Genomic DNA, 14,077 nt, shown 5'->3' with positions numbered 1-14,077 from the left:
GCCTGCAGTGTTTAAATGGGTAGCTTCCTCCCTTACCAACTGAACAAGGTCAAGGCCAAAGCAGGTCAACCCCACAGATTCTCAGAGGACTGCTCCTTTCCTCTAGGGCTCACTGGGCAACCAGCCATAACCTGTCACTCATAAATTAGGGTGAGTGACCCTGCATGCAGGACACTCTCCCCAGCCCCCCCAGGCCCGGCTCTCTTTCTGGTACCCTGTCACACCAGATTTCCTCTCTGTGTCCCCCATCCACCAGCTGCTGCGTACTTCTGAGGATGTGGCCAAGATGCAGGAGGAGCTAGAGATGATGCGACCCCTGCTGGAAGAGGCTGCCAAGGACACCGTGCTCACCATGGAGCAGATCAAGGTCAGCTATGCTCCCGGGCCCTCATCCCTGATGTCTGACCATGTCTGAGGATGCTCGGTGTCCCCATGCAACCACAAGATCGCTGGATGCCTGACTTCTGCAGGTTGCTTAGCCCCTCGGTTCCTGTTTTCTTCAGTCAGTAGTCATTTGTTCATTCAACAAATGTTTGCTTGGAACCTATTCTCTGCCAGGCCCTGCCCTGGGCAGGGGATGCAGTGAAGAGCAAGACAGGCAATCCAAACCCTGATCATCACAACATGGACTGAGTGGCAGGCCGCTTCTGGCAGCTGTGCAGACTCTGCCCAAGTCTCCTGAGTCTTCACGAGATCCTCAAATTCTAGGGCCAGGTCCTTCATAGCTGACATCTCAGATTTGCAAGTTCATTATGACAGCTTTCTGGTAGAAGCAGTCACACCTGCTCTGCAAAGTCAGTGTATTAAAAATGTTTCCAGCAGATAGAAAGAACATGATGTGGGGGACTGCCTTTCTCTGTCTTGCATGGTGATGCCCTGAGGGTTTAGGGGGTCCTTTCCTGGAGGGCAGTTGTGCTCAAGCACGCAAAGCCCTGAGCCCCATGCCAGGCCCACCAGAAGCACTTGGAACAGGCTTCTCACATTCCCAGAGCTCCAAGATGGCTCTTGGAGAATGGGGACATCCCTGCCCTCATTTCTCTTTGCCTGGGGAGACTGAAAGGTAAGAGGGGAGAGAAGGGAGGGGGGGAACATCTGTCCCTGACATGCCACCAGCTGGGCCCTCCCTGCCTTTGGTCCCCAGGTGGACACAACCATTGCCCAGGAGACCCGGAATTCAGTGCAAGCAGAGGAGATCAAGGCCAATGAGAAGGCCAGGAAGGCACAAGCTATTGCTGACGATGCCCAGAAGGATCTTGATGAGGCACTACCTGCCCTGGATGCAGCCCTGGCCAGCCTGCGCAACCTCAACAAGAATGATGTGACCGAGGTGAGTGGCCAGGCGGCTCCCAAAGCTCCCCTGGCATCTGTCCCAGTGTCTGGGGACCCCAGACCCCCTGACTCCACATGCCTTAGGGGTCATGTGCTGAGAGGTATGGATAGAACCAGACCTCAAACCCAGCTTCCTGTCCTCACCTTGAACCTGCCCTCAGGACCCAGGCAGGCACATGAAGAGGGCTTGGGGTCCGAGCATCTAGGACCTTGTGATCAGGCCTGGGTGTATGGTGGAGCAGAAGGAACCACAGGTCGGGGCAGACGTGTGGGGATACCCAGGCATGCCCTTTGTCTGTGGTAGTAGGAACTGGGTCTGTGGGATCTACCCATCTGATGGCTGTCCCCGCCAGGGGTACCCAGGCAATGATGAATCTCCACTGGCCTGACCCACAGGTCCGGGCCATGCAGCGGCCACCCCCAGGCGTGAAGTTGGTCATAGAGGCTGTGTGCATCATGAAGGGCATCAAGCCCAAGAAGGTGCCCGGAGAGAAGCCCGGCTCCAAAGTGGATGACTACTGGGAGCCTGGCAAGGGACTGCTGCAGGACCCTGGCCGCTTCCTTGACAGCCTCTTCAAGTTTGACAAGGTGAGCATGCCAGGCATAGAGTGGGCAGGCCCGTGAGTAAGCCCAGGAAGTGAGCAAAGGAGCCTGCCTCCCCCACCCCCCAGTGCAGGGCTCTTTGTTCAGTCTCCCTTTGCCTGACCATGGGCAGCCCTGTGGCCACAGAGCTGACTGGGACCATATCCTGGCCCCACAGGAGCTCTCTGGCTGATGGAGTGACTGTCACTCCAAAGCTCTACAGCCTAAAGAACCCCTCTCATGCCCTTTCCTCCCTGAAAACTGCCATGGCCTTGGCCTAGACTTTCACTGTCTGTGTAACCATCACCTTTCCCTTGGCCTCAGCTGAGGTTCAGCTTCTCCCATCTGTCTCTGGGTTTCTCTGTCTACTGTCTATCTGGGGCTCTCAGTATCCATGGCCATGTCCTCTCCCAGGGGCTGCTTCATGCTTAGGTCAGCCTGGATCCCACCCTCCTCTTAGGGGACCTTCTTCAGCCCAGAAAGTGGGTAGGGGATAGTTGCCTGTGCACCTGGCCCCCACCATCACCATGAGTCAGTAACAGGCCCCAAGTACCCCAGGCTGCACTGAGGGGGTGGAGATAATGACCCATAGGCAGCTGGACCCCTAGAGACTTCCCCATTCTTCCTCCTCCACTTCCATCAGTCTAGAAACCAGAAGCCACACAAGCCTAATTCAGCCTGAATCAGGAGTGCTCATGGCCAGTGCTCGGGCTCCCTGTTCCCAGGCTCTAAGCTCTGGGAGTTCATGAACAATTCGGATTCCTGGGCTCATTCTGAACTATAGTGTTGGACTCACAGGGTGGGACAGGAACCCTGGGAGTGTGATGAGCTCTCGGGGTGAGGATTAATACTCTTGAACATGAGCCTGGTTGGGCATCAGAGTCACTTGCTGTTCTCCACACCTGCTACGAAGCAGCCCTTGTCGCTAAACAAGTTTTACATGGGACCTGCATATTACCAGACCTTGAGACTACATGGTTTCTTGTGGCTGAAGTCTCTGATAGTATTATCTGAAATCTGGAACACAGAAGTTCCTCTTCCAGCAAGCCCCTCTGGACTGTGTTTATTCCCTAAGGAAGATACCTGTGCTGAAGCCTACACAGGGCATCAGTGTTCCTTAGCAAACCCCACCACCCCTTCCTCCCTGGGAAGCAGCCCCCACCCCCAATGCCCATGGCTTCCCTCCCCAGGACAACATTGGGGAGGCAGTGATCAAAGCCATCCAGCCATACATTGACAATGAGGAGTTCCAGCCAGCTGCAATCGCCAAGGTGTCCAAGGCCTGCACCTCCATCTGCCAGTGGGTGCGTGCCATGCACAAGTACCACTTTGTGGCCAAGGCGGTGGAGCCCAAGCGAGTGAGTACTGGGTACCGCTGGGGGAGAGGAGGGGGGAAGCTGAGGGCTGTCCCAGGGCCCCTTGGAAAGCTAGCCCTGAGCCCTCTGCCTGCAGCAAGCCCTGCGGGAGGCCCAGGATGACCTGGAGGTGACCCAGAGGATCCTGGAGGAGGCCAAGCAGCGCCTGCGTGAGGTGGAGGATGGCATCACCACAATGCAGACCAAGTACCGGGAATGCATCACCAAGAAAGAGGAGCTGGAGCTGAAGTGCGAGCAGTGCGAGCAGCGGCTGGGCCGGGCAGACAAGGTCCACACATCCCTGCACGGAGGGCCTGTGGGCTGGGAGGGTCTGGCAGGTTGGGAGGTGGGGGTGGTGGGCAGGTCCTACACCCCTTCTCCATTCCCTGGCCTGGCCAAGTACAGCCCATCCCACGGGGATACCTCTGCAGCTCATCAACGGGCTGTCGGATGAGAAGGTGCGCTGGCAGGAGACGGTGGAAAACCTGGAACATATGCTTGGTAACATTTCTGGTGACGTGCTGGTGGCTGCTGGCTTCGTGGCCTACCTGGGCCCCTTCACAGTAAGGAGCCTTTCAGCCCTCCCTGGGACACTCTCACGGCCATGAGGGGCCCCATACAGGGTGGCTCTCCCCTTGCTCACTCATTCGGCAAGCGCTTCTCAGGTGCCCTATCTGAACCCTGTGCTGTTCCAGGCATGGGGGGGATAAGGCAGTGCAGGAAAGCTGGCAGGGCCGGCTTTCTAGTAGGAACCTGAGCTCGCACTTCTGTGCTTGCTGGGTACCTCTCACTCAGTCCTCACAGCCTCCCTGACAGGTGGGCCTTGTCATTAGCCCTGTTTTAGAGATGAGGGGCTGAGGTTTACAGAGGCCAAAGGGGTCACCCAAAGTGGGGCCTGAGTGCAAACGTCTTACTCCACTGCTGAACTCCACCTCTGTGTACAACTCCTGGGTGCTGGGGGGCAGGCGAGGTAGGAGGGCATCACACATGTCGTGGTGGGCGGCCCTGAGCCTGGCATCTCCCCAGGGCCAGTACCGCACAGTGCTCTACAACCAGTGGGTCAAGCAGCTCAAGAGACACAAGGTCCCGCACACTTCTGAGCCCACGCTCATCGGGACACTCGGGAACCCTGTGAATATCCGCTCATGGCAGGTGCCTGTCTGGGGGGTGCTGGAGTGACTAGGCTAAGCCAGGAGCCCCCTGCTTCCCTCCGACCCTCTTTCCTCAGTCCTCAGCCTGCTCAGAGATGCCTTCCCTGAACCTGCCTGGGCCCAACAAGAAGCTGTGGGTGGGAGAGGAGAAAGCTGAACACAGTGTGACACGGATCTAGCTAACTGTGGGCAGAGAATTCAAGGGGGGCTTTGCCAGAGTGGGTCGGGGTAGGATAGCTGCATCCATGGTGAGGTTAGGAAGTCAGATCTGAGCTAGACGCTGAAGGATAGATAAAGTTGGCCCAGGGAGAAAACCAAGAGGCTGTTGGCAGAGGCCAAGGGAGAGTATAGGCCAGGGTATAGGTGGCCTGTGGGCTCTGGGAGATGGTCTGAGTGAGTGAGGACTCAGTAGGCAAAATGGCAGACAGGCCCAGAGAAGGAGGGTGTTGGGATCCAGCCTGGGAGCAGGAGAGAGTAGGGGGTCCTGTGGGCTGACACCTGTGCACACTGCCGTCTGCCCCTCCCTCCAAAGGCACACAATTAGGAGAGGGAAGAGATAGCCGAGCATGAAGCTGGAGTAGCTGTCACCCCAGCTGACCCCACTTGTGGGACAGCCCTGACCTGGTCTGGCACCTGATGCCCCCACAGATTGCTGGCCTCCCCAATGACACACTGTCAGTGGAGAACGGGGTCATCAACCAGTTCTCCCAGCGCTGGACCCACTTCATTGACCCTCAGGGCCAGGCCAACAAATGGATCAAGAACATGGTGAGCCCATCTGCCTGGTGCTGCCACCCCCACGCAGCTGGGCTTAGCAGGTACAGGGGCAGTAGCTGAGCCTTGAGCTGGCCATCAGCTCTCACAGACCCCACTTGCCCCTATGCCCACAGGAGAAGGATAATGGGCTGGATGTGTTCAAGCTGAGTGACCGGGACTTCCTGCGTAGCATGGAGAATGCTATCCGCTTTGGCAAGCCCTGCCTTCTGGAGAATGTGGGCGAGGAGCTGGACCCGGCCCTGGAGCCTGTGCTGCTCAAGCAGGTAGGCCTGCAATGGCAGGGGTAAAGGGTAGCCCCACTCACTGCCTCACTGGCGAAGCCCAGGCCACAGAGCTTGCCCATCCCTCCTACCGTAGACATACAAACAGCAGGGGAACACAGTGCTGAAGCTGGGGGACACGGTGATCCCCTACCACGAGGACTTCAGGATGTATATCACCACTAAGCTGCCCAACCCACACTACACACCTGAGATCTCCACTAAACTCACCCTCATCAACTTCACCCTGTCACCCAGGTAAGCCTCCAGGCCCCAGACCCAGAGCGTGAGCTCTTCCTGGCTTCCCCTCTTCCACCCCTGGGCCAAGACTCCCTGGGTCTTTCCCAGAGGCTCCAGCAGCTTCTTCCAAGGCAATTTGGCCCTCCAGGCCTTTTTAGCACCTCCTCCAGCTCCCCTTACTTGCCACCATTTCCAAATAAGAACCCCCACCCCGAAGATCAAGAGCGCTTGATTGCTGGGCAGGGCCCCTCAGCCTCCCTGGTCAGCGCTAGCCCCATCTTGTCCAGGTACCCTTCCCCACAGCTCAGCCCTTGCCAGCCCCTTGTGCACTTGCCCCCAGAGCTGCCCTGGAGCCTGAGTCCAGCACACTCTGGCTCCCTGCACCCAAACCCCATTTCCTGCCTTGCTGCCATGAGCCCAGGCACTATGGCTTTTGCTGGTCACCCGCGCAGAGCCCACAGCCCGCTCCATGCTCTGGCCTCTATGTTAGTGGCCACTATTAACCTCGTATGGATGAGGTGGTGAAAGGCCTGTCCCTACCAGTCACCTAGCCCCCTCTTGCCAAGAGGAAGTTTTTCAACAACCCCAGCAACTCATGTATCCAACCACCTGACCCATCCTGGGATTCCAGGTTGCCACCTGGCATCTCACTAAGAACTGGTCACTTTGCAGGCAGGCTCTGCATTAGCCCTGCAGCCCAAGAAAGAGGCTAGGCCTCCCCGGATGATACTGGCAGGGATGCTGGGCTCTTGGAGCCTGGAGGCACAGGTAGATAGATGAGCAGGCTCAAGACTGGCCCTCTGGAGCCTCCCAGTGTTACAGACATGGTGTCCCCTTCCCCTGGCAGTGGCCTAGAGGACCAGTTACTGGGCCAGGTAGTGGCTGAGGAGCGGCCAGACCTGGAGGAAGCTAAGAATCAGCTGATTGTTAGTAATGCCAAGATGCGCCAGGAGCTGAAGGACATCGAAGACCAGATCCTGTACAGGCTCAGTTCCTCCGAAGGCAACCCCGTGGATGACATGGAGCTCATCAAGGTGCTGGAGGCTTCCAAGATGAAGGCTGCCGAGATCCAGGTCAGCAACTGCCTGCCCCTGCCTGCAACTCCTGCCTCTCCCCACCTACACCAGGCCTGACCCCTGTCCCCGCCTACGTCTGCCTCCTGCTCTTTGCCAGCTGGCCTGGGCCTGACCACCACTACCCCGCTGCCCCTCCAGACCAAAGTCAGGATCGCAGAGCAGACGGAGAAGGACATTGACCTCACGCGCATGGAGTACATCCCTGTGGCTGTCCGCACCCAAATCCTTTTTTTCTGTGTATCTGACCTGGCCAACGTGGACCCCATGTACCAGTACTCCCTGGAGTGGTTTCTCAACATCTTCCGCTCAGGCATTGCCAACTCGGAGAGGGCAGGTAGGCCTGGCATGCATGTACTCATTGACACATGGGCTCCCACTCTGGCACAGATGTGACACAGTTGGACACATCTCCACAACAGACACGTATGTGTAAACTCTTACCTGTGTTCACTTGCACATACTCTCATATTAGACATAACAGCACACATGCCCCTCCCAACCTCCTTAGAGCCCCTTTGCTGGGAATTTCACAGGCCCCCAGGGGATGCCCAGACTGCCCTCATGGTTGTGGGGCTGACCCACTGGGGTGGGCTGAACCCAGGGGCTCTTGCTATTCCTCACCTCTCCTCACGCACTGCCATCACCTCCCTGCCCCACAGACAACCTGAAGAAGCGCATCGCCAACATCAACCGCCACCTGACCTACAACCTCTATAGCAACGTGTGCCGCAGCCTCTTTGAGAAGCACAAGCTGATGTTTGCCTTCCTGCTGTGTGTCCGTATCATGATGAACGAGGACAAGATCGACCAGGTGCATGAGCAAAGGGGCAGCCAGCTGGGCCAGTGACCCAGGACAGATGGCCTGAGGAAGTGCCCTGTTGCCAGGCCTGGGAAGGAAAGAGAAGGCCAGGCAGGAGGGTACAGCAAGAGTAAAGGGACAGAGGCTCTAGGAAACAGTTCCTTGCTTAAAACAGTCTGGATACCCAGGGTTCATTGTGGCCCAAGCTGTCCTGTGAGCACAGCCTTCTCAGAGCCAAGTGTGCTGGTGCGCAGACAGTCCTGAATCCCCTAGCTCAGGCTCTCATGAGCCCCGGGTGTTTTGCTGTGTGTTGGAAATCACTGCCGAGACAGTGAGCATTAACAGCCCAAGCCTTCGCCGTGTCTAGGTGCCAGGCTAACAAAACCCTTGGGAAGCAACTTAAATTCCCACTCTTCCTACTTTACAAAATGAGGAGACTGAGGCTCAGAGAGGTCACATCCTTTGCCTAAGACACACAGCCAGGAAAATGTGGAGCGGGGACACTAACCCAGACTTATCTGTCTGACTGCCACCCCCAGGGAGGACCCCATTTCTCTGGCTGAGGGTGGTAGGGGAGGCATTGCTGGGTGGGCACTAGCCTCCCCCTGTCCCCTGCCAGGGTGAGTGGCGCTACCTCCTGTCCGGAGGTTCCATCCAGCTCATGACTGAGAACCCAGCACCCGACTGGCTGTCAGACCGGGCCTGGAGAGACATCCTCGCACTCTCAAACCTCCCAGCCTTCTCCTCCTTTGCCCAAGACTTCACAAAGCACCTCTCAGAATTCCAATCCATCTTTGACAGCCTTGAACCCCACCGGTGAGCTGCACCCCAGGGCATAGCAAGGGTGGTCAGGTGGAGAGGTAAGACCCCAGGAACAGGCCTGCACAGGAGGTTTGTCTGAGGAGCCACCCAGGGTTGCCCTGCAGCTGTGGCCACATCTGTTCTGTGCCCTGGCTGTGTACCCTCTAGGCACTCTACTCTCCCGGTCATCCAGCCAGCAGAGTCCCTGGGCCCAGTGCCTTCCCACAGGTCAGCTCTCAGGGAGACATGGGCCTGTTGCAGGGAACCCTTGCCTGGCATCTGGAATGAGTACCTGGACCAGTTCCAGAAGCTGCTGGTTCTCCGCTGCCTGCGTGGAGACAAGGTTACCAATGCCATGCAAGATTTTGTGGCCACCAATCTGGAGCCACGCTTCATTGAGCCCCAGGCAAGTGCCATTCAGCCAGTGCCCAAACTAATCCCCACCTATGGGTCCCAGGGGCCTGGCTGCACCTGGACAGACCATTTTACAACCTTGGTCAGGCTGGAGCTCCTAGTCATACCCTCCAAAGTCTCTGGGAGTTTGCAGGCCTCACCAGGAAGCCTCTCTGAGAGCTCTCTGGAAGCTCCAGGACCTTCTGCCTTGTCCTGGTCCTGCCCTGCCTCAGCCCCAGGGACCCAGCATCTCTCCCTGACCCATAGGCAGCCAACCTGTCAGTGGTGTTCAAAGACTCCAACTCCACCACGCCCCTCATCTTTGTGCTATCACCTGGCACTGACCCTGCTGCCGACCTCTACAAGTTTGCTGAAGAGATGAAATTCTCCAAGAAGCTCTCTGCCATCTCCCTGGGCCAGGGCCAGGTAAAGATGGTGTGGGCAGGTGTGGGGGCCTAGAGGCCGGGCTGGCTGGCCCCTCCCCGCTCAGCACTACCGTCCCAACAGGGCCCTCGCGCAGAGGCCATGATGCACAGCTCCATAGAGAGGGGCAAGTGGGTCTTCTTCCAGAACTGCCACCTGGCACCGAGCTGGATGCCAGCCCTGGAGCGCCTCATCGAGCACATCAATCCCGATAAGGTGCGCTGCCCTTCTTGCCACAGACCCAATGTCCTCCTTTGCTGAAGAGGCTGCTAACGCGTCCATCCAGGACCGCCAAGACTGAGGGAGATTGTCCCATAGAGATCATCCTAGCCTGGCACACAGCACTCGGGAAGTGATATATGGATGAAACAAGCCTCCGCTAGATTTATCCTCTCAGTGGCTCCCTGAGTTACTGTTACCAGTGTTGATGTAACTTGCCCAAGTCCACCCAGCATAGACTGGTGACCCTGGGACTTGCCAAAGCCCCTATTCCTTTTTTTTCTTGAGGGGTAGAGGCAGAGGGAGAGAAAGAGAATCTGAAGCAGGCTACACACCCAGTGTGGAGCAGACCAGGGCTTGATCTCACAACCCTGAGATCATTACCTGATAAAGCCCATATTCTTTTTTCTAAGATTTTATTTATTTACTTATTTATTCATGAGAGACACACAGAGGCAGAGACAGAGGCAGAGGGAGAAGCAGTCTTCCCTCCGGGAGCCTGATGCGAGATTTGATCACCAGGGAATCATGCCCTGAGCCAGAGGCAGAGGCTCAACCCTTCAACTGCTGAGCCACCCAGGTGCCCCAAGACCATATTCTTAATCAGTGGTCTGCACAGCCTAGCTTGGCCCAGCCCACCCAGGGGGAGGGTCATGCTGCAGGTGGCCCAGAGCTCCTGGTAGGAAGGAGCTCATGTGGTATGTGGCCACCAGGTGCACCGGGACTTCCGCCTGTGGCTCACCAGCCTGCCCAGCAACAAGTTCCCAGTGTCCATCCTGCAGAATGGCTCCAAGATGACCATCGAGCCGCCGCGTGGTGTCAAGGCCAACCTGCTCAAGTCCTACAGCAGCCTCAGCGATGACTTCCTCAACTCCTGCCACAAGGTGAGGTGTGAGGGGTACACCCTTCCCCATCGCCATGCCTGGGGCCTGGCCCTGCCCCTCACTCCCCTGCCTCTCACAGGTGATGGAGTTCAAGTCCCTTCTGCTATCCCTGTGCTTGTTCCATGGGAACGCCCTGGAGCGCCGCAAGTTTGGGCCCCTGGGCTTCAACATCCCCTATGAGTTCACAGATGGGGACCTGCGCATCTGTATCAGCCAACTCAAGATGTTTCTGGATGAATATGAGGACATCCCCTACAAGGTGGGCCAGGGACAGGCTAGGGCGGGGTGCTGGGTGCTTGTGGGGGCCCTCACACCTGCCCCGTAGGTCCTCAAGTACACAGCCGGGGAGATCAACTATGGGGGCCGCGTCACTGATGACTGGGACCGACGCTGCGTCATGAACATCCTGGAGGACTACTACAACCCCTCCGTGCTCCACCACGAGCACAGCTACAGCGCCTCAGGCGTCTACCACCAGATCCAGCCTACCTACGACCTCAATGTAAGCCTGCCGGGCTGGTGCCCTGAACACCCTCTGGTGCTGGGTGGGAGGAAGCGTGGCCCCAGCCCTCCAGCACCTCCTTTTCATGGATTACCCCATCCCACAGAGATAGCCACAGTGAGGAAGGTGGACACCCAGTCTCTGCCCCTGGAGCTCAGGCTGTGTGGGGAGAGGTGAACTCTGGCTTCCCGGCCACAGCCTGAGCGTAATTATTCAATTGAGGCAGCAGCAGCTCCTCCAAGGGGTCCCAGAGGAAATGGTGCTTCTGCTAAGATGTGTGGCGGAGCTGGCAGGGGCCGGGTTGGCTGTTGGAGTGTGGATCATCATTGTAAGGAGGGAAGCGTGACTGCTTGGAGGAGTTGAATGAAGGAGCAAGGAGCAGCATGGCAGGAGGAAAAGGGCTGGCGGGGGAAGCAAAGGCTCCCCACACAGTGCCTCAGAAGCCATGCAGTCCCAAGAAGAGAGAGATGTGTAAGGGTTACAAGTTGGGGAGACAAGTGAGAGTTGTGCTTAACTGGAAGACCACCCACTGGCTAGGGGTAGAGCGAGGCTTCAGGTGTGGCCTTCCCACCCTCTAGGGCTACCTCTCTTACATCAAAGGCCTCCCTCTCAATGACATGCCTGAGATCTTCGGCCTGCATGACAATGCCAACATCACCTTTGCCCAGAATGAGACTTATGCCCTGTTTGGTGCCATCATCCAGCTGCAGCCCAAATCATCCTCTATGGGTGGCCTGGGCCGGGAGGAGGTAGGTGGCAGCAGGGGGAAGGGGCCCACAGGTTGGGCAGGGCTCCCCCCAGTATCCTGCCTGCTCCCCCAGAAGGAACTCTGTGCATGTGGAACCCTGCAAGAACTAAGGTGTGCTGGCCCTGACCCCCGTCCCCGTGTCCCTTTGCCCCCACAGATAGTGGAGGATGTGGCCCACAATGTTCTGCTCCAGGTTCCTGAGCCCATCAACTTGCAGATGGCGGTGGCCAAGTACCCCGTGCTGTATGAGGAGTCAATGAACACAGTGCTAGTACAGGAGGTCATTCGGTAATCCCCCTCGCCCCCCAGACCTGAGTTCTTATGGAGAGTTATTATTACAGAGAAATGACAGCAACAACTACTATGGGCCAGGTACCATGCCAAGTCTGTGCTCTAACTCAACCACATTTTATTGTTCCCAGTTCACAGATGAGTAAACCAAGGCCCAAAATAGTTAAGTGACCTAAGTTGACACATTTGCTAAGGAGCTGAGATCAGTACCCAGGCTGCCCAGCTCAGCTCTGTGCTCTTAGCCCCACGTTCCGCCATTGTTTTTCTGTCTGTGGCCTACAACTGGGGAGTACAGATAGTGCCAAATGGCCCTGGACCACTGCTTGCTTCCTTGCCACTGGCCCCATAGGTACAACCGGCTGCTGCAGGTGATCACAGAGACGCTGCGAGACCTCCTCAAGGCACTCAAGGGGCTGGTGGTGATGTCCTCGCAGCTGGAGCTGATGGCTACCAGCCTGTACAACAACACTGTGCCTGAGCTCTGGAACGCTAAGGCCTACCCATCACTCAAGCCACTGTCCTCATGGGTCATGGACCTGATGCAGCGCCTGGACTTCGTGCAGGCCTGGATCCAAGGGGGCATCCCAGCTGTCTTCTGGATCAGTGGCTTCTTCTTCCCCCAGGCCTTCCTGACAGGCACGCTCCAAAACTTTGCCCGCAAGTCTGTCATCTCCATTGACACCATCTCATTTGATTTCAAGGTTTGCATACAGCCAAGGTCAGGCCAGGGAAAGGCTGGGGTATGGCCCAGACAGGAGGGGTGCCGAAGCCACAGCTGGCTGGCAGTCAGGGGGTCTTGAGTAGGGCTAGGGTGGCAAGAGCCAAGCCAGAAGAGGCTCTGAGCCCCCAGGAAACCCCTAGGGGCAGGACACAGACCACAGGCTGCCAGCTGAAGTAGTGGGTGAATAATGGGCACGTAGGCTCTCAGAAGGGAGTCTGTGCCTCCTAACCTAAATCCTAGCCCAGATTCCAGGTGTTTATACGTGGGGGGCATGTCTTTGTGCCCACCACAGGTAATGCAGCAGTCAGTGTCAGAGCTCAAGAAAAGGCCCAAGGAGGGGTGCTACATTCATGGGCTGTTCCTGGAAGGGGCCCGCTGGGACCCTGCAGCCTTCCAACTGGCCGAATCTCGGTCCAAGGAACTATACACAGAGATGGCTGTTATCTGGCTTGTGCCTACGCACAACCGCAAGACCCAGGACCAGAACTTCTACCTGTGTCCCATCTACAAGACGCTGACCCGAGCTGGTATGGGGCCAGGGTGGGGAACCTGCACCACAGGTGGGGGCTCAGGACTGGGCCAGCCTAACTGGACAGGTTAGTTGAACCGGATGGCCAAGAGAGGCCGATCAGCACTCCTGAGAGCAACCTGGCCAGGACAGAGCTGAACCAGCAGCAGGCAGGGTAATGCCCAGAACTTGGGCTGTCTGTGGGCAGTGGCCCCTGAGCTCACCCTCCTCTTGCTTCCCTCAGCCGGCCTCACCCAGGTCTTGGAAGCCCTAGGCTGCTAACAATTCAGACGGGTTAATGGAGGCTTGAAGGGGAGGTGGGCCTGGGCTGGGTCCAACAGGGAATGAGCAGAGGCATCAGTTCTCCCATTCCCGTCGTCAACAGTCAGTGCCATAACCCTGGGCAGGCCTGAGCCTTGGCCAGACCCAGTCACCAGGCTGGCTCCCCCTTGGGTCAAGGCCCCTGCTTGCTCCAGCTCAGTTGGCTGAGTCCATTGCTTTTACCCAGTCCCTGTTCTTGTGACCAAGAGCCTAACCCTCCTCACTTCTTGCCTGCCCAGGAACACTATCAACCACAGGCCACTCCACCAACTACGTCATTGCTGTGGAGATCCCCTCCAATCAGCCCCAGCGACACTGGATAAAGCGTGGTGTGGCCCTCATCTGTGCCCTGGACTACTAGATTCAGGACAGAGGAGCTGAGACCATTAAAGTTGTTTTCTAAGCAGTTCCACTGAGCCTCAGCTGCCTTTGTCAGTGCCCCTCTGCAGGACTCACAAACAGGACAACAGTGGGGTTGAGGGGCTGCAGCAGCCTCAAGGGTGATCGTGGTGAGCAGTGGAGACATGGCAGAGGTAGCAGCTTTGACCTGCTGGACCTGTCCAAATTCAACACGAGTAGAGCTGAGCCCTCCAGGGGGCCTCTCCAGGGACAGCACACCAGGCAGGGCTAGAGGCCTCCTTGCCTTGCCTCCTCAACTCAGAGACCCAGCATCTGTTCAGGTCACAGGGCCATCAGA

At 57.4% G+C, this 14,077-nt stretch overlaps 1 protein-coding gene across 8 annotated transcripts in view; it reads left to right on the top strand.

Moving 5' to 3' along the window:
- The window catches only part of DNAH1 (dynein axonemal heavy chain 1), a 76,559-nt gene extending 62,767 nt beyond the window's left edge, over positions 1–13,792 (top strand). For 5 of the 8 annotated variants that reach the window (XM_072720784.1, XM_072720785.1, XM_072720782.1 and 2 more), the window contains 25 exons: positions 257–367; positions 1,142–1,327; positions 1,726–1,917; positions 3,102–3,269; positions 3,364–3,555; positions 3,698–3,829; positions 4,293–4,418; positions 5,066–5,185; positions 5,308–5,457; positions 5,552–5,712; positions 6,542–6,767; positions 6,909–7,104; positions 7,430–7,581; positions 8,189–8,385; positions 8,632–8,780; positions 9,035–9,189; positions 9,271–9,402; positions 10,119–10,289; positions 10,369–10,548; positions 10,615–10,791; positions 11,370–11,540; positions 11,697–11,827; positions 12,180–12,531; positions 12,844–13,078; positions 13,620–13,792. In XM_072720784.1, coding sequence (XP_072576885.1) covers positions 257–367; positions 1,142–1,327; positions 1,726–1,917; positions 3,102–3,269; positions 3,364–3,555; positions 3,698–3,829; positions 4,293–4,418; positions 5,066–5,185; positions 5,308–5,457; positions 5,552–5,712; positions 6,542–6,767; positions 6,909–7,104; positions 7,430–7,581; positions 8,189–8,385; positions 8,632–8,780; positions 9,035–9,189; positions 9,271–9,402; positions 10,119–10,289; positions 10,369–10,548; positions 10,615–10,791; positions 11,370–11,540; positions 11,697–11,827; positions 12,180–12,531; positions 12,844–13,078; positions 13,620–13,741 — 4,284 coding nt within the window. In that variant the 3' untranslated portion in view covers positions 13,742–13,792. Of the gene's footprint in view, positions 1–256; positions 368–1,141; positions 1,328–1,725; positions 1,918–3,101; positions 3,270–3,363; positions 3,556–3,697; positions 3,830–4,292; positions 4,419–5,065; positions 5,186–5,307; positions 5,458–5,551; positions 5,713–6,541; positions 6,768–6,867; positions 7,105–7,429; positions 7,582–8,188; positions 8,386–8,631; positions 8,781–9,034; positions 9,190–9,270; positions 9,403–10,118; positions 10,290–10,368; positions 10,549–10,614; positions 10,792–11,369; positions 11,541–11,696; positions 11,828–12,179; positions 12,532–12,843; positions 13,079–13,619 lie in introns of those variants that run through there. The other 3 variants (XR_011994384.1, XM_072720783.1, XM_025986724.2) reach the window with 3 other exon arrangements.
- Positions 13,793–14,077: the final 285 nt, after the last annotated feature.

This window comes from Vulpes vulpes, chromosome 9 (genome assembly GCF_048418805.1).
Source record: "Vulpes vulpes isolate BD-2025 chromosome 9, VulVul3, whole genome shotgun sequence".
Taxonomy (NCBI): Eukaryota; Metazoa; Chordata; class Mammalia; order Carnivora; family Canidae; genus Vulpes; species Vulpes vulpes.
The sequence above is the reverse complement of the archived record's forward strand: the minus strand, read 5'-3'. Positions and strand labels throughout refer to the sequence as shown.